The following is an 18,823-nucleotide window of genomic DNA, read 5'->3' as shown; positions in this document are numbered from 1 at the left end:
TTTGTGTATATATATTTAAAATATATTTTATGACTTTTTAAAAATATTAATTTATTTATTTTAATTGGAGGCTAATTACTTTACAGTATTGTATTGGTTTTGCCATACATTGACATGAATCCGCCACAGGTGTACATGTGTTCCCCATCCTGAACTACCCTCCCACCTCCCTCCCCATCCCATCCCTCTGGGTCATCCCAGTGCACCCGCTCTGAGCACCCTGTATCATGCATCGAACCTGGACTGGCAATTCGTTTCACATATGATGATATACATGTTTCAATGCCATTCTCCCAATCATCCCACCCTTGCCCTCTCTCACAGAGTCCAAAAAACTGTTCTATACATCTGTGTCTCTTTTGCTGTCTTGCATACAGAGTTATCGTTACCGTCTTTCTAAATTCCATATATATGCGTTAGTATACTGTCTTGGTGTTTTTCTTTCTGGCTTACTTCACTCTGTATAATAGGCTCCTGTTTCATCCACCTCATTAGAACTGAGAATTAGAATTAGAACTTAGAATTCAAAAGTTTTCTTTTTAATGGATGAGTAATAATACTCCATTGTGTATATGTACCACAACTTTTTTATCCATTCATCTGCTGACGGACATCTAGGTTGCTTCCAAGTCCTGGCTATTATAAACAGTGCTGCGATGAACATTGGGGTACACATGTATCTTTCAATTCTGGTTTCCTCGGTGTGTATGCCCAGCAGTGGGATTGCTGGGTCATATTGCAGTTCTATTTCCAGTTTTTTAAGGAATCTCCACACTGTTCTCCATAGTGGCTGTACTAGTTTGCATTCCCACCAACAGTGTAAGAGGGTTCCCTTTTCTCCACACCCTCTCCAGCATTTATTGTTTGTAGACTTTTGGATAGCAGCCATTCTGACTGGCGTGAAATGGTACCTCATTGTGGTTTTGATCTGCATTTCTCTGATAATGAGTGATGTTGAGCATCTTTTCATGTGTTTGTTAGCCATCTGTATGTCTTCTTTGGAGAAATGTCTATTTAGTTCTTTGGCCTATTTTTTGATTGGGTTGTTTATTTTTCTGGAATTGAGCTGCAGGAGTTGCTTGTATATTTTTGAGATTAATTCTTTGTCAGTTGCTTCGTTTGTTATTATTTTTTCCCATTCCGAAGGCTGTCTTTTCACCTTGCTTATAGTTTCCTTGTTGTGCAAAAGCTTTTAATTTTAATTAGGTCCCATTTGTTTATTTTTGCTTTTATTTCCATTATTCTGGGAGGTGGGTCATAGAGGATCCTGCTGTGATTTATGTCAGAGAGTGTTTTGCCTATGTTTTCCTCTAGGAGTTTTGTAGTTTCTGGTCTTACATTTAGAATTTTAGTCCATTTTGAGTTTATTTTTGTGTATGGTGTTAGAAAGTGTTCTAGTTTCATTCTTTCACAAGTGGTTGACCAGTTTTCCAAGCACCACTTGTTAAAGAGATTGTCTTTTCTCCACTGTATATTTTTGCCTCCATTGTCAAAGATAAGATGTCCATAGGTGCGTGGATTTATCTCTGGGCTTTCTATTTTGTTCCATTGATCTATATTTCTGTCTTTGTGCCAGTACTATACTGTCTTGATGACTGTGACTTTGTAGTAGAGCCTGAAGTCAGGTAGGTTGGTTCCTTCAGTTCCATTCTTATTTCTCAACATTGCTTTGGCTATTCGAGGTTTTTTGTGTTTCCATACAAGTTGTGAAATTGTTTGTTCTATCTCTGTGAAAAATAACCTTTGGTAGCTTGATAAGGATTACACTGAATCTATAGATTGCTTGATAAGGATTACATTGAATCTATAGATTGCTTTGGATAGCATACTCGTTTTCACTATATTGATTCTTCTGATCCATGAACATCTATTTGTGTCCTCTTTGATTTCTTTCATCAGTGTTTTATAGTTTTCTATATATAGGTCTTTTGTTTCTTTAGATATATTCTTAAATATTTTCTTCTTTCTTCTTTTACTGGTGTGTGCTCTCAGTGTCTCGGCCACACTGGATTTGCCCCCACTTATGGCATGTATGCTTTTCCAGTCTACGCTGCGTAGGCTCTAGGTTGCTTTGCCGGGAACTGTCTGAGGTGGGCCCTGACTTATATGCACTTCCCAGATCTAAGCCGCTCATGTTCAGGTTCTCAGGTACTCCACAAAGGTGCAGACTCAGTTGGGCCTGCGTTTTGTGCTCTTCCCAGGTCTAAGCAGCTCAGGTGAGCAGGTGCTTGGCGAGTGCAGTCACCCCCAAGTGGGAACTGTGACTTATCACCTCCCCCTTCCCTGCTGCTCGGTTTTCTGGGTGTACAACTGGGATGCCTTCTCAGGTGTGCCGTGTCTCTCTTCTGGGGAGCTGAGCTGATCTCTGACTCCAACCCTCTCGGTGGATGTCGACCGTTCAGAATCCCAAGAAGTCTTGTTTAGCAGTGAAGCCTGCTTGCAGTTTGGTAGAGGATTTCTCTCTGGGGCCACGATTGCCCTCTTCGGGCTCTGGCTGCCCTTGCCTGCCTATCTTTAGTGGAGGATGGGCTGGTCCACAGCCAGGGAGCCAGCCTGGCGGTGTCTTAGGTTATGGCTTTTCACGGGATAGCTATCCCACAGTCTAGGTTGCTATCTCAAGTTAGTTCCCTCAGATTGCCCTCAGGGCATTCAGGCACCATCCTTACCCTAAGCAATGCAGCCCACGCCTCCCTGTCTGGCCCCAGGTTGCTAGTGGCGAATGTGAGCTTCTGCACTGCTTCGCTGCTGGGAGTTGCCGTTATGCACGTAATCTGTGGGTTTTAATTATTTATTTTTCCTCCCGGTTATGTTGCCCTCTGGGGTTCCAAGGCTTGCCACAGACTCGCCAGTGAGAGTGTTTCTTGGTGTTTGGAAACTTCTCTCTTAACTCCTTTCCCGTGACGGATCTCCGTCCCTACCTCTTTTGTCACTCTTTTATCTTTTATATTTTTTCCTACCTCCTTTTGAAGACGATGGGCTGCCTGTCTGGGTGCCTGATGTCCTCTGCCAGCATTCAGAAGTTGTTTTGTGGAATTTACTCAGGGTTCAAATGTTCTTTCAATCAATTTGTGGGGGAGAAAGTGGTCTCCCTGTCCTATTCCTCTGCCATCTTGGGACCGCCCCCCTATTTTATGACTTTAAAGGCACTTTTAAAAGTATCATAACCTTCTCCTAGAAAGACTGAGTAAAGCTGTTACCAATGCTTTCTGCTTTGATGGATTTTAGTTCTCAGTATATATCCAGGACTCATTTTAGACTTTCCTTCAGGCAAGAACACTTTAATATTTATTCTTCTTGAATATTCTTTGGAACCCTAGTCCCTCAAAACCAGTTTTTGAGAAGAGGACTCTTTGACATATATGTGTGTATATGTGTGTGTTTAATTCATTGAATGGGCTGGTCTCAGGATATTATCAAGGAATAGTTTATTTTCTCAACCACTATTCTTTGAACTCTCTGTTATATGGAATCTCAGCCAGATCCTATAGCTATTTAGGCACTTTCAAGTGTTAACAGTTTTATTTTAGGTTTTAAAAATTTGTTCTAAATTAGAGCCTTAATCTCATTTCCAGTTCAGTGCTTCCTTCCTCCCACTCATTTTAAGTGCAGATGCTCTCATTTAAGAACCTTGACACAGGCTCTGAAACTTATAACATGTGGGAAGGGATGGGAGGCCATAATCAAAGGAAAGGTCTCACTGCCCAGTGCCACCTCACATCATGTGTATCTGGCAGCAGTGCAGGTTTGGGTCTTGCAAGCTGGCCCTGGTGCAGCATGCACTGCAACCAGCTATAGTGGTATAGCTGCCTCTGCCTAGATTTTGAAGGATGAAATTGCCTGGAGTCCTGAGCATGTGCAACCTGAGGAGAGGACTGTTGCAGTGGGAGGCTCACTGTGGAGTCTCCACTTGGACAGTGCCTAGTGAGGGCAGGGCCATGCTCTGTGACCCCCAGATTGGAAGATCCACTGGTGTGCCATTTTGTCACTGTGGGTGTGCCTCTGGCTAAAACCTACATAGAGTATGCTTTAAAACCTACTTATAAAGGTGTTGATCTCCCCTGGAGCCTGTGATTTTCACAGAATCTTTGAATACATTCATACTTGCTTAGAAATATGTAATAAAAGACCTGAGGTGAAAAAATTTGTCTGTGGGCATATCTCTATGGTAACAACATACCAAATATCATGCTTAACCCTTTCAGGAAGTCATCTGAAAGCAGTGCACATTTTTAAAAATTTAATCAGAAAAAAGTTGTAAACACATTTTGAAATCTCTTCATTATGTTAAGGCCATTATTGCCATGACAGTGCCTCTTCTGAAAGCCCCAAATCATCATTGATCAAAATTAGTGACATGTAATAATAGGACAGATCAATATTATCTGCCTCCTCATGGGACACACTGAAAAACACACAACATTATTCCTGGAATATTCTTATCAAAAATGTCTACCTTGAATTTAACTGTAGGGAAACATCTGGCAAACCTTAATTGGAAGACACTCGACAAAATATGTGGCCTGTACTTTTTAAAAACATCAAGTCATAAAAACAAAGACTGAGCTGATTCTAATTAAAGCAGGCTAAACTACCGCACAGTTGCATCATCTCACACGCTAGTAAAGTAATGCTCAAAATTCTCCAAACCAGGCTTCAGCAGTACGTGAACTGTGAACTTCCAGATGTTCAAGCTGGTTTTAGAAAAGGCAGAGGAACCAGAGATCAAATTGCCAGCATCCACTGGATCATGGAAAAAGCAAGAGAGTTCCAGAAAAACATCTATTTCTGCTTTATTGACTATGCCAAAGTCTTTGACTGTGTGGATCACAATAAACTGTGGAAAATTCTGAAAGAGATGGGAATACCAGACCACCTGACCTGCCTCTTGAGAAACCTCTATGCAGGTCAGGAAGCAACAGTTAGAACTGGACATGGAACAACAGACTGGTTCCAAATAGGAAAAGGAGTACGTCAAGGCGGTATATTATCACCCTGCTTATTTAACTTACATGCAGAGTACATCATGAGAAACGCTGGGCTGGAAGAAGCACAAGCTGGAATCAAGATTGCTGGGAGAAATATCAATAACCTCAGATATGCAGATGGCACCACCCTTATGGCAGAAAGTGAAGAGGAACTAAAACAGCCTCATCATGAAAGTGAAAGAGAAGAGTGAACAAGTTGGCTTAAAGCTTCAACATTCAGAAAACGAAGATCATGGCATGTGGTCCCATTACTTCATGGGAAATAGATGGGGAAACAGGGGAAACAGTGTCAGACTTTATTTTTGGGGGCTCCAAAATCACTGCAGATGGTGATTGTAGCCATGAAATTAAAAGACGCTTACTCCTTGGAAGGAAAGTTATGACCAACCTAGATAGTATATTGAAAAGCAGAGACATTACTTTGCCAACAAAGGTCTGTCTAGTCAAGGCTATGGTTTTTCCTGTGGTCATGTATGGATGTGAGAGTTGGACTGTGAAGAAGGCTGAGCGCCGAAGAACTGATGCTTTTGAACTGTGGTATTGGAGAAGACTCTTGAGAATCCCTTGGACTACAAGAAGATCCAACCAGTCCATTCTGAAGGAGATCAGCCCTGGGATTTCTTTGGAAGGAATGATGCTAAAGCTGAAACTCCAGTACTTTGGCCACCTCATGCGAAGAGTTGACTCATTGGAAAAGACTCCGATGCTAGGAGGGATTGGGGTCAGGAGGAGAAGGGGACGACAGAGGATGAGATGGCTGGATGGCATCACTGACTCGATGGATGTGAGTCTGAGTGACCTGTGGAAGTTGGTGATGGACAGGGAAGCCTGGCGTGCTATGATTCATGGGGTCGCAAAGAGTCAGACATGACTGAGCGACTGAACTGAACCTTATTATGTTAATTATGTCTTATTCATTCCCCAATGCCAGTACTTCATGTGTCTTTGAATTATTTATTAAAGTCTACCAGTTTTTAGTGTAGTTCTCTTTGTCTTCTGTGTCTCTTACAGTGTTTGCTGATGCTTGTTATTTAGAGTGTAAATATTCATAGTAAATAGGACTGATAGATAGTTATCTTTATTGTGCTTTTGGTTTTGAGCCTTAAATTATACCCTTCTTGGAGTGCCTCACTGCTTTCTTCTTGTTTCCCTTAGCCTGGAAATTCCTTTTCCCATTCCTTTATTTTTAGCCTTCTTGAATTGCTTTGTTTTAGATGTGCTTTTTGTGTACCACATTGAGTTGTAGTATTGTTTTGCTTTCTGATACAAATTGAAAATCTGTTTTTGTGTGTGTGTGCTTTGAAAATTTATAATGTAATTCCTCATTTTAATTTTTTAATAATTAAAAATAATAAATGATCATTTGAAGATCTTTTAAATAGATAAAAAGATTAATTCTGCTCACATTGATTGATATGAATAATATGTCTGGTGTAAATTCTCTGAAATTATTTTATAATTATGTGTTGTGTAATGTTTGTTATACTTCTTTAAGGGTACTCTTTGGTACTTTATTTTTAAATTTAATTTTGTTTTATTGGTACCTTTTATTATCTGGTTTGTTAAGATTTTAATTGTATTCCATAATTCTAGCTATTGCCTTAACAGCAGTCACTGACATTGAACTTACTTTAGCTTTCTTTTACCCTCTACCTTTTCCTTCCATTTTCAAAGTGCATTATTTCTACCTATCTCAATATATAAATTTTGTACATTAGTTTTCCACCTTTGTTTCCTTATAGGGGTAGGAATGGAAGATTAATATAATCTACATTTTTAGTTACTCAGATTTTTACCATTGTACTGTTGAGGTGTTCCTCCCTCTCTTTGAACAGATGAAACTTATTCTCTAATAGATTTAGATTTCATGAGGAGGGCTTATATAATATAGAATTCTCCAAGTTCTTATATGTCTAAAATTGTTTTTCCATAACCTTAATATTTGAAGCACATCTTGGTTGGATGGCCTATACTTTCTTTTATTGGGTTTTTTGAAAATGCTATCTCTTTGCTTTGTATGCTGTTTTTGAGATTTCTGATGGGAGTATGATTCTTTTGCCCTTCCAGATATGTAGGCCTTTAGGTTTATTTTCCATATCTTTGATAGTTTTACTAGGTGTTTTAACTATTTCTTTGGAACAAAGTTAGTGTCTTAGAAGCAACTAGTGTTATGTATTATCTCAGAGTTTCTGCAAGTCATGAATTTGGGAGCAACTTTCCTCGTAGCTCTGGTTTGAGTTTCTCATAGGGTTGTAGTCATCTGAAGGATTGACTTAGATCTGCTTTTAAAATAACTCACACACATGCTGGCAATTTGGTGTTCAATTCTACGCATGAGCTTCTCCATAGAGCTTCATGATACCCTTATGCCCTGATGGTTGGCTTCCCTCAGAGTGATTGACCCAAGAGAGAGCTAAATGGAAGCTGCAGTGTCTTTTATGGCCTAGCCTCAGTTTTTTAACTGTGGATGAGATGCTAAATTGGTCCCTGTTCTCCTTTCTTCACTAGAAATAGAAGCTTCTTGGCTTCCATAGTTTTTATGGAAAATTAAATTTCCCTCATCCTGTTCATTTTCTCTTCGTGATATTTCAGTTACATATATGTTTGACTATTCAGGGTATAGAATCTATTATTTTACCATGAAGAGCACTGATATTTTATCAGTCAGTTAGCTTGGCTGAACTCAAACTTTTCTAGGCAATAGCTCAAATTTCTGTTCAGTTCTATAGACTTTTACCTGGCTGCTTGGAGTCTGCACACACTTGCATAGTTTTGAGGTCAGCTAGATATTTGGGCAGAATTTATATGAAAAATTTTTGGTTCTCCTCTGTATCTCTCAGTTCTGAATTATCTTGCTTCATTTTGTATCTCTTGTAGTTACTCTGAGCTCTGTTTCACATTCTGTCGATAAACTCCAGTTTTCCATTTAAGGATTCTGTCTTAGTGAGGCCTTCCCTGATGATGCTATTTAAAAATTGCAGAGCCACTCATATCTTTCTGTGCTTCACTTTTTTTTTTTACACAAGTGTTATCTATCAACAGTTAACACAATATGTGTTTTAACGTTTTTTTGTTTTTTATTTTTAGATTATAAGCTTTCTGAGAGTCGATATACTTTCCTCTTGATCTGTGCTATTTCTTCAGTTCCTAGAAAAGCTCAGATTGATGCTTAATAAATACTTGTATTAATGAATGAATCAATGCATTAATTAATTTCATTTCCTGTCTCTTGTATAGTACTCGAAAGGCAGTGGATGAGGAAGAGGAAGCAGTTGAAGAACGTCGAAATATGAGAACTATTTGGGTGACTGGCAGAAAAGGTTTAAGTGAAAGGGAAGCAGCAACCCTTATAGTAGAAGAAGCCAGAATGATTCTGCAGCAGGACTTAGTTGAAATGGGAGTGCAATGGAATCTACATTCCTTTCTAAATTCTGTTACACACTCATTGACCAGCAGTGAGTCAGAAGTGAAAGAACACAAATTTATACCTCAAACTAAGAGTTCTTATAAAAGATTAACATCAAAGAAAAAAAGTGATACAATATTTAGTGATTCTGTTAATCACTTACCAGATACCATGCAAGATTTAGATAAAAATAGAGAGCATACAGATTCCTTTTATTATAAATTTCAGGATGGGCATCAAGAGTGTCATCATTCCATTTCCAGAGCAAAAAAACAGGCTTCTTTGAGTATTAAAAAAGGAAAGCTAGGAACTTCCCTGAATGAGGGGAAAGCAAGCACTTTGAAAGTTGTTCGGACTCTCTCATCAGGGAAAACAAAAAGAGAAGCTTTAAATTTTAGTTCAGAAAAGGTGAGTACAATCTCTCAATCTTGGAAACGTGGTAAGCATCGAAAACGATCCAGACACAGTAGCCCTGTGAAAGACACAAAGATGCGTAGAATCAATTTACAAGAACGGACTATGTCTAATTCTATTCATTGTGAAGACTCTTTTACTTTAGATGAGACGAGTATGGAATTTAGAAGTCCAGAGCCATTTGCTAAAAACGTATCTTTCTGTGCTGAGAGAAGATATAACATAATACCATTTGTATCACAAACAGAACAAAGTTGTTCAAGGAACAATAAAATACCTAATGATATTCTTGGGGAACACTTTATCACAGGATCTCAAAGTAAACATGTAATTCAAGCCACTAGTGTGGTCAGTGAAAATGGAAGAGAATTAGCTGTTGAATCAGAAAAAAAAAATAAAGTGGTGATACAAAATGACTCAAAAATCCAGAGTGCTTATGTGAAACAACATGACACCCATCCCATTAACCAGTGCCTGGAAAAGCAGTTTAATAAAAAGACAAACACTCACACCAAACTGAATACAGCAGTAGCAAAACAAATACCTTTTGAGACAGACAGCAGTTATATGAATAGAGACTCAAATGTTATTATGAAGTGTGAAAGTACAAAGTTTAATGCTGAGGAAAATAAATCAAGTAATCTTAAGGCATCAGGAGATATCATAAGCAGCACTGAGATACCCAGTGAAGTACATCTACCAAGTGGAGCACTTGGTAAATTAGGAGGCCAGCCTGAGAATATTCTAAATACTCCTAGAGTACAAGGAAAAACAGATGCTTATGCAGCAGACAAAACTAAAAATAATCATGTTTCTGACTTAGTTTTAGATCTCTGTGATCTTGAAGATAGTTTCTACCTGGATACTCAGTCAGAGAAAATAATTCAGCAGATAGCAACTGAAAATGCCAACCAAGAAGGACCCAAGGATACCAGCCTGGCAACAGGGATGATACAGAAGAACCTAGACAAACAGAGCTCAATGAGCTCCTTTCAGAAAGAGACTCATGTTGCTTTTCCAGGTGAGCAGCATTCATTAGAAATGACAAATCATTTGAAACATAAGACTGTAGATGTTGTGAAGCAAAGCACTGATTCACATGAAGTTGATACCCTGACTCCAGAAAGGCCAGTTTTTTATTCTCCAATACTAGTAGGGGAAAATGGCCCATGTTTTAAAGGCAGTGAACTTTCTGTTACTGACTCCCAATTAAATAGTTTTCTTCAAGGTTATCAAACACAAGAAGCTATGAAGCCGGTCATACCTGTGGTTCCTCAAAAGAGAACTGCCCATAGAGAAGTAGAGTGTCTGCCCGTTCCCGAAACAAGTTTGAATTTGAGTGGTAGTTTGCTGTTTGACAGTTTCAGTGAAGACTGCCTTGTAAAAGAGCAACAACATGATGGACAAGAAAAAGAACACCTTCTTTCTGAAATAACGTCAGTCCATTTCAGTGATTCTCTGCGTCTGCAGCCAGAGGGCGTCATTAAAAAACCAGATATGAATGACAATCAAGATCATCAGCAGCCATTGTCTTGTTTCAGTGATGAGTCTATTATGTTTTCAGAAATCGATTCTGTCCAGATGGTTGCAGCTTTGGACAGTGTAGACATAGTTCCTGTCCAAGAGAAACATAATACTGCAGAATCTCTAAAAATACTGAAACTGAGTGATCCAGTGACTGTAGGTAATGATTATTCCCAAAGAGAAGTAATTGGAGGAGATAAAGAGAAGAGGTCTCAAAAATCCAAGTTAACTGGCACAAGGCAAGATAATTCATTTCTGTGGTCAGGAGCATCATTTGACTTAAGTCCAGGACTGCAAAGGATTTTAGACCAAGTGTCCAGTCCTCTAGAAAATGAAAAGCCAGAATTAACTGCTACAGACTTGCCCGGTTTGAATGGAGAAAACGCAGAGGTAAATGATAGACAAGAAGTGATTTCAAATACGGAGCCAAATCAAGTACAAGGAATTCCATTTTCCTCTAAAATTGTAATAAGAGGCAATATTGAGGCACTACAGAACGATGTCATTCATGGTGAAACCTCCCTCTTGCCTTGTAAAGAAAACTGTATAGTTCAAGATAATGGACTCATTCCTCCTACACCTATTCCTTCTGATTCTAAGTTGGCATTTCCAGATATTCTTGGAACATCTGTGAAACTTAGGAAAATTGGTAATGGTTTTAAACTTGGTGAGAATTCTTCATTTGGCTCACCTTCCAATAATAAAAACCATGATTTACATCCAGAGAGTAGAAATGGTTTTAAAAATAACAATTCTATTAGAGACACAAGTTTTTCGCCGCAGTTACTGCAGAATGGATCACAGTTAACTCTAGCCTCATGCAGTCCTGAAAGTTTGGCCATAATTGATGTAGCAAGTGACCAAACTCTCTTTCAAACATTCATGAAGGAATGGCAAAGCAAAACTCGATTCTCCATCTCACTGGCTTGTGAAAAGATCAGTAATTTGACATCTTCTAAAAGTGCTACTATTGGTGGTATGTTTAAGCAAGGTAAGATTAAAAATAAAAACAAACTTTTACATTTGTATGTAAAATAGTGTGACTGAGACTTTGCAGAATTGGATATTAAATGTAATAAATTTGTTCAAAGTTTAATAAGTTTCTCCTGTGTAGGTTTACATGTAGAACAGCCTTATTGTTCAGAGCAACTCTGTTAATAATAATAACCCTCTAGTATAAGAGATGGGGACATCTCACATCAGCCGAGCAGTGAGGCCAAGAGCTCAAAGCTGGTAGACTGAAAAAGTGCAGACCACTAGGACACTGTTTGTTCCTCTGGCTCTGATCTGTTGTGCCTGGTTTCTTTCAATCCTGTGTCTGCCTCCTTCCAAGTAGGCCAGAGAGCCCATCTGAACAGCCTTGCTATAGCAGCTCCCCATAGGAGTTCCATACCAGCGTTGTCGCCCAAGTCACTGACCCAGCAGCCAAGCTTATTGCTACTGGAGATACCACAGCTGGTGTGTCTGGTTCAGAGGCCAGAATTAGAACAGTGTTTGACAGCTTAATGCTTGGTTATGCCAGGAACCTGTCTCATTCAAATATAGCTATTCTATGCCATTCTAGGTTTTGCCCTGGCTGAGGCCACAGGGCTTTTCTGTTTGGTTGTCTTGCTCATCTCTTTATTTTGTGAGGCTCTGTGGAAGTTTCTCATATATATCTGCTGCTTTAGCTCTTGGTCATGCCTGGTGTTAGTGTAAAGTGTGCTGAGCTTTACCATTAAACACATTTCTCTTAACAAATCATATATATATACACATATATGTAATAATCATATATATATAATATATTAGTTTGAATATGTTTCTAAAATTTAAGATGTATATTTTGAATATGATTCAGCTTTTTTATGGCACCATAATGATATGGTTTTAATTAATTAAAATATAACTGATTTACAATATTGAATTAATTTTGGGTATACAGTGATTTGGGTATATAGTGATTCAGTTTTTTATAGATTATACTCCATTTAATGTAATTGTAAAATAATGGTTCTATTTCCCTTTTCTGTACAATATATTCTTATGGCTGACTTATACATTGTAGTTTGTACTAATTAATCTTCTACTGCTATCTTGCCCCTCACACCTCCTTTTCCTCAACCACTGATTTATTCTCTTTATCTGTGAGTCTGTTTATCTTTAGTTATATTCATTTTTTAATTCTTTAGGTTCCACATATAAATGATGATACACAGTATTTGTCTTTCTGTCTGACTTATTTTACTCAGGTCCATTCATGTTGTTGCAAATGGCAGACATGATGGTTTGTATTAATTATCATTGCTCATGAATTATTTTCTCTTAAACTGTAATATCCTTATTCACTTATGTCATAACAGAAGTACATAACAAATAGGCACTATATTTTCACAGTGTGTATTAGCTATGTTTTCCAAGACTTATCTCAAGTAGAATTTATAACTCCACTGATAGTCATGAATTCTCTACTGCAATGTTGACCGCAAAGCCTCACAGGACTCTTCCAGGTTTTCAGATACTTGAAACTTTTAGTCAAATAATACCATGTATTCCTGTCTTAGTTCATGACAGTAATGATTCAGTATTATGGGGGATAGCTGTAGTCAGCTTGAAAACATGTTGTGGAAATCAAAGATTTGATGAAATTTCTTAAATCTCTGTATTTATGAATGAATTTGTTCATGAAGTTCTAAGTATTTGTTTGCTACTCAATTCAGGAAGAATATGTGTTAATGACAAGTTTTATGTACTTTCAATGTTAACTAGCCCTTTCTATTTTTCATCCAACAAACAAAATTGAGTACATTTCCTGTGCTAGCAGTTAGAAAGATTAAAAACATTCTACTTAAATTTAACAAATATGTGCCAGTTATTTTCCAGGTATTGGGGATATAATTGTAAATAAGATAGATTAATTGTTGACCTAATGTTTTTGACTAACGTCTTTGGAATTGAAGATGTATTATTTTAGGAAAAATGTTGACTGCATATACAAAATCATACCTAATTTTTAACCAAGAACTAAGACTCTTGGTTTTTCGAAGTGTTAAAAGTTGCTGAGTTTGCTGTAAAATTTTTGTGGTGTGCAAATGGTCTTTATTTTTGAGTTATAAAAATTCAAAATGCAGGTTTTGAAAAACTTGAAGCTAATTTTAAGCATAGTCATTATTATAGATCTTTTATAAGAAATCTTTGGTAGATTTTTCATAGTGACAATTCTCTTAATTGATGGGATGCCTAGAAAGATCTTATAAACATCTAAAAATGACTATCCATTTAATGTATATTGTAGGGGATCTGAAAAAGTTGCTTATCAAATGGTTTTTATTATCATATTTAATGTTCAATTTAATGACTTTTAGAGATTTTTAACTATTTCACTTTGGATTTACATAGTTAGTTTCCCTCAGGAAGCCTCTATTAGAGATGATGGATTTCCTGTTAAAGATTGTGATGACATCTTGGTGGTTGGGCTTGCAGTATGCTGGGGTGGAAAAGATGCTTACTATTTTTCACTGCAGAAGGAACAAAAGCATTCCGGTAAGTAATCACTATTTGGCTAAGTTATTATATAATTTTGATGGAACCTCTATGAGGGTAGTGACTTTTTTGTTGAGAATAGTCTCCTGATACTTACCTAGACTTTATTTTTAGTATGAAGAAAACCCTTTTCATTTTTTAAAAATCCTGGCTATTGTTTACATTATTTCACATATTATCTGTAGTAATGTTTTAAGAAGCATTCCCCAGTCCCCCTTTCTCCCTTCTGCTTATCTGGAGCTATTAATACTATGTTTTCTTTCTGGGGTTAGTGGAGCCTTAAGGACTTGCTGGCTACCTAGAAAATTTGTTTCTGAAGACAAATCAGACAAATCAAAGCAGTTTCTTTACAAGCATTTTTCCTCCTATTTGGTATATCTGGAACTCCTTTAGAGGCAATGATGAGCTAGACATCTACAGTATTGAATCACAAAGCCTTTGGAAAAGTCATAGAGTTAAAAGGATATGATCTAGAAATAATTGGTGAGCTGATTATGGTGGTTGCATACCTAGTTGATTATTAGGTTTTAGGAGCAGAATTAATAAGGAAACATTTTAAAAGATGCTGTGTAATGTCTATTCCTGAGTAAGCATGAAATATTTTCAGTTTTGTAGCTAAACATCGTACGGTGAGTAGTTACTTGAACTTCTTTTATTTTAGATGTAGTTTTATAATTCATATTAAACTTCCCTGTAAAATGAGTTCCTTTCTTAAAAATTTACTTCCAAATAACTTTTTTGTCTTTAATTTCACATTCTGAGAAATGTAGATTTATTTTTAGAATCTTAATGTTTAGAATTTTCTCCCACCTAATTAGAGCTCATTCCTGTTGAGGTATTTCAAATCCTAAAAGATGACGCTATGAAAGTGCTGCACTCAATATGCCAGCAAATTTGGAAAACTCAGCAGTGGCCATGGGACTGGAAAAGGTCAGTTTTCATTCCAATCCCAAAGAAAGGAAATGCCAAAGAATGCTCAAACTACCGCACAATTGCACTCATTTCACACACTAGTAAAGTAATGCTCAAAATTCTCTAAGCCAGGCTTCAGCAATATGTGAACCATGAACTTCCAGATGTTCAAGCTGGTTTTAGAAAAGACAGAGGTTCCAGAGATCAAATTGCCAACATCCACTGGATCATGGAAAAAGCAAGAGAGTTCCAGAAAATCGTCTATTTCTGCTTTATTGACTATGCCAAAGCCTTTTACTGTGTGGATCACAATAAACTGTGGAAAATTCTGAGAGACATGGGAATACCAGACCACCTAACCTGCCTCTAGAGAAACCTCTATGCAGGTCAGGAAGCAAGAGAACTGGACATGGAACAACAGGCTGGTTCCAAATAGGAAAAGGAGTACATCAAGGCTGTATATGGAGAAGGAAATGGCAACCCACTCCAGTATTCTTGTCTAGAGAATCCTGTGGACAGAGGAGCCTAGTGGGCTGCTGTCCATAGGGTTGCATAGAGTTGGACACGACTGAAGCGACTTAGCATGCATTCATGCAAGGCTGTATATTGTCACCCTGCTTTTTAAACTTATATGCAGAGTACATCATGAGAAATGCTGGGCGGGATGAAGCACAAGCTGGAATCAAGATTGCTGGGAGAAATATCGATAACCTCAGATATGCAGATGACACCACCCTTATGGCAGAAAGTGAAGAGGAACTAAAAAGCCTCTTGATGAAAGTGAAAGAGAAGAGTGAAAAAGTTGGCTTAAAACTCAACATTCAGAAACCTAAGATCATTTCATCCAGTCCCGTCATTTCATGGCAATAGATGGGAGACAGTGGAAACAGTGTCATCAGACTTTATTTTTGGGGGCTCCAAAATCACTGCAGATGGTGATTGCAGCCATGAAATTAAAAGACGCTTATTTCATGGAAGGAAAATTATGACCAACCTAGATAGCATATTCAAAAGCAGAGACATTGCTTTGCCAACAAAGGTCCATCTGTTCAAAGCTATGGTTTTTCCAGTGGTCATGTATGGATATGAGAGTTGGACTATAAAGAAAGCTGAGCACTGAAGAATTGATGGATTTGAACTGTAGTGTTGGAGAAGACTCTTGAGAGTCCCTTGGACTGCAAGGAGGTCCAACCAGGCCATTCTGAAGATCAGCCCTGGGATTTCTTTGGAAGGACTGATGTTGAAGTTGAAACTCCAGTACTTTGGCCACCTGATGTAAAGAGCTGAGTCATTTGAAAAGACCCTGATGCTGGGAAAGATTGAGGGTGGGATGAGAAGGGGACGACAGAGTATGAGATGGTTGGATGGCATCACCGACTCAATGGACATGAGTTTGTGTAGGCTCTGGGAGTTGGTGAGGGGCAGGGAGGCCTTGGCATGCTGCAGTTCATGGAGTCGCAAGGAGTCGGACATGACTTAGCGACTGAACTGAACTGAACTGAATTAGAGCATTATAGATCACCTAGCCCAAACCTTAATTTTTAGATTACAAAACACTGCATCTGTATAGCCAACATGACCTGGATAATAAGGTCATGCCGAACTAAACTCTGAGGCTTTTGAGTCTGTTTCAGTCTTAGCACTAAAGATTGCTTCTTCAGATGAATGTGTATACTTTTTGCCTTAAAATTTTTTTTTCCTTTTTTTAAAGAAATTAGTGCCAGTTTGATCCCACCTTCTCTGGATCCAAGCCTGACTGTGAAGGATAGATTGTGGCACCTTCAGTCTTGCTTTCAAAAGGAGTCTGATAAAGAACATTCTGTTATCATCTATGACTTCATCCAGAGTTACAAAATTCTTCTTCTGTCTTGTGGCATCTCCCTGGAACAAAGTTATGAAGATCCTAAGGTTTCTTGTCTTATTTCAATAATTTTTATATACTTCAAAAAATATTTTAATGTTTTGGGTTACTTCTTAAGTGACTTGGTATATATTTAGCTTCAACACTGCAGCTTAAGTAGTTTAGGGTAGTCACTCCTTTGTCCAGTAATCTCACTCATCCAGAACAGATTATTAACACCAGATGCCTCTATGTAGATAAAAACAGAGATGTTATAAATTCTAAGCACTAAAGTTCATACCTTTTTCAGAGACTTAAAAAGTTTTCATTTTGGTCATATGTTCCATTTTCTGTCTCATAGTAAGTTAGAAATGAAAGAACTGTCAGATTTAGATACATGATAGTAGGATATTTCAAATATCCATGAAGATAGAGGCAGAAAATAGTAAAAGCATATATAGATATACGAGATCACAAAGGATAGTAGTTAGAGGCCATTTAGCATAGGGATAAATGGCCTTATTAACCTGTAAGAACTTTTCCATATAATAGCAAACTGATACACTGTTTATAAAGATGACTGAATTATTAAGGAAAGAGTAACTTATGTTATTGTGATATACACTTATATGATTATACATAAACATATAATGCACTTTCAGAAGACATTTATCTATTGGATCATAGCCCTGAAAGGGATATCATTTTTTTCCCCTTTTTAAGACTAGAATACATGAGGTGTGTGGAATATTAATTGAATTGAGATGTGATATTAATTGGTTGTTACCAACACAATTAATGATAATAAGATAATTTTTTAGCTTCTTTAGCTTTTTCGCAGAGATTTTTGAGGGCATTGGGGCTTCCCGGGTAGCTCAGCTGGTAAAGAATCCACCTGCAGTGCAGGAGACCCCAGTTTGATTCCTGGGTGGGGAAGATCCACTGGAGAAGGGATAGGCTCCCCTCTCCAGTATTCTTGGGCTACCTTGGTGGCTCCGCTGGAGAAGAATCTGCCTGCAGTGCAGGAGACCTGGCTTTGATCCCTGGGTTGGGAAGATCCCCTGGAGAAGGGAATGGTTACCCACTCCACTGTTCTGACCTGGAGAATTCCATGGACTGTATAGTCCATGGGGTCACAAAGAGTTGGACACAACTGAGAGACTTTAACTTCACTTTCAAGGCATTATGAGGTAAACTAATGACACTGTCTCTTCCTATATTTCAAACCAGCCTTTGTTTATGTGATACATTTCATATAGTTTCTAAACTGACTTTTTACTGGCTATAAAAGGTTATCATTTAATTTTGATGTTTCAGAGCCCAAAATGAGAATATGGGTAATATGAGCTTCTTAAAGCTACAGTAGCTTCCCAGATTTATATAGCAACTTTGGTTTAAACCATTTGAAATATTCCATACTTGGTTTTACTAATCATAGCATTTTTGATGTAAGAGAAACTATTAATTTATCAAATTTCACTTTTATAAGAAACATTTACCAATTTTTATATCAGACTGTCTTATTTAGTACCTCTAAAAGGATTCTGATCACTAGTTTCTAATGGTGGGGGCCTGTTGCTGTACCACTAACCGTTCTCTGGGTACCAGCTGGATGTCCAACAGTTCAGCTCAATTCTGTTACTTTCTACTTGGAAATAGCATCAAATCCCATAGGCTAAGGGCTCAGTCCCACAAGCCCCCAACTTCTGGCACTAGTTGCAAGCCCACCTTATTAACTGTGCTTCTGGTCAACCATCTGTAAATAAATTAGATACCCATAACCCCCTCCTTGAGCTTGGTTAATTTGTTAGAGGAGCTAACAGAACTTAGGAAACCAGTTTACTCACTAGATTACTGGCTTATTACAAAGGATATTAAAGGACACAGATCAACAGGCAGATGAAGAGATGTATAGGGCAAGGTTTGTAAGAAGAGGTATGGGGCTTCTGTCCTTTCTAGGCTTGCCACTCTCCCCGTCTTCATGTGATTACCAACCCAGAAGCTCTTTGAACGCTTCCTTTTGGGTTCCTGTGGAGGCTTCATTATATTGGCACAATTGATCAAATCATTGGCCATTGGTGATCAGTTACTCTTTAGCCTCTTCCTCAGACCAGGAGTTTGGGGAGGTGGAACTGAAAGTTCCAGCCCTCCTGTCACAGGATTGATTACCCCTGGCAACTAGCCTATGTTCTTAGGTGACTTAGGGGTACTCCAAGACAC

The 18,823-nt window shown here is 38.0% G+C and overlaps 1 protein-coding gene across 1 annotated transcript in view; it reads left to right on the top strand.

Moving 5' to 3' along the window:
* Nucleotides 1-18,823, top strand: part of POLQ (DNA polymerase theta) — a 102,097-nt gene that overhangs the window by 43,492 nt on the left and 39,782 nt on the right. Inside the window, exons 16-18 of the mRNA XM_052643303.1 lie at nt 8,223-11,320; nt 13,708-13,851; nt 16,475-16,671. Of these exons, the coding sequence (XP_052499263.1) occupies nt 8,223-11,320; nt 13,708-13,851; nt 16,475-16,671 (3,439 nt within the window). The remainder of the gene's footprint in view (nt 1-8,222; nt 11,321-13,707; nt 13,852-16,474; nt 16,672-18,823) is intronic.

Source organism: Budorcas taxicolor, chromosome 1 (assembly GCF_023091745.1).
Source record: "Budorcas taxicolor isolate Tak-1 chromosome 1, Takin1.1, whole genome shotgun sequence".
Classification (NCBI taxonomy): Eukaryota; Metazoa; Chordata; class Mammalia; order Artiodactyla; family Bovidae; genus Budorcas; species Budorcas taxicolor.
Note: the sequence above shows the minus strand (reverse complement) of the source record. Positions and strands in the feature narration are given on the sequence as shown.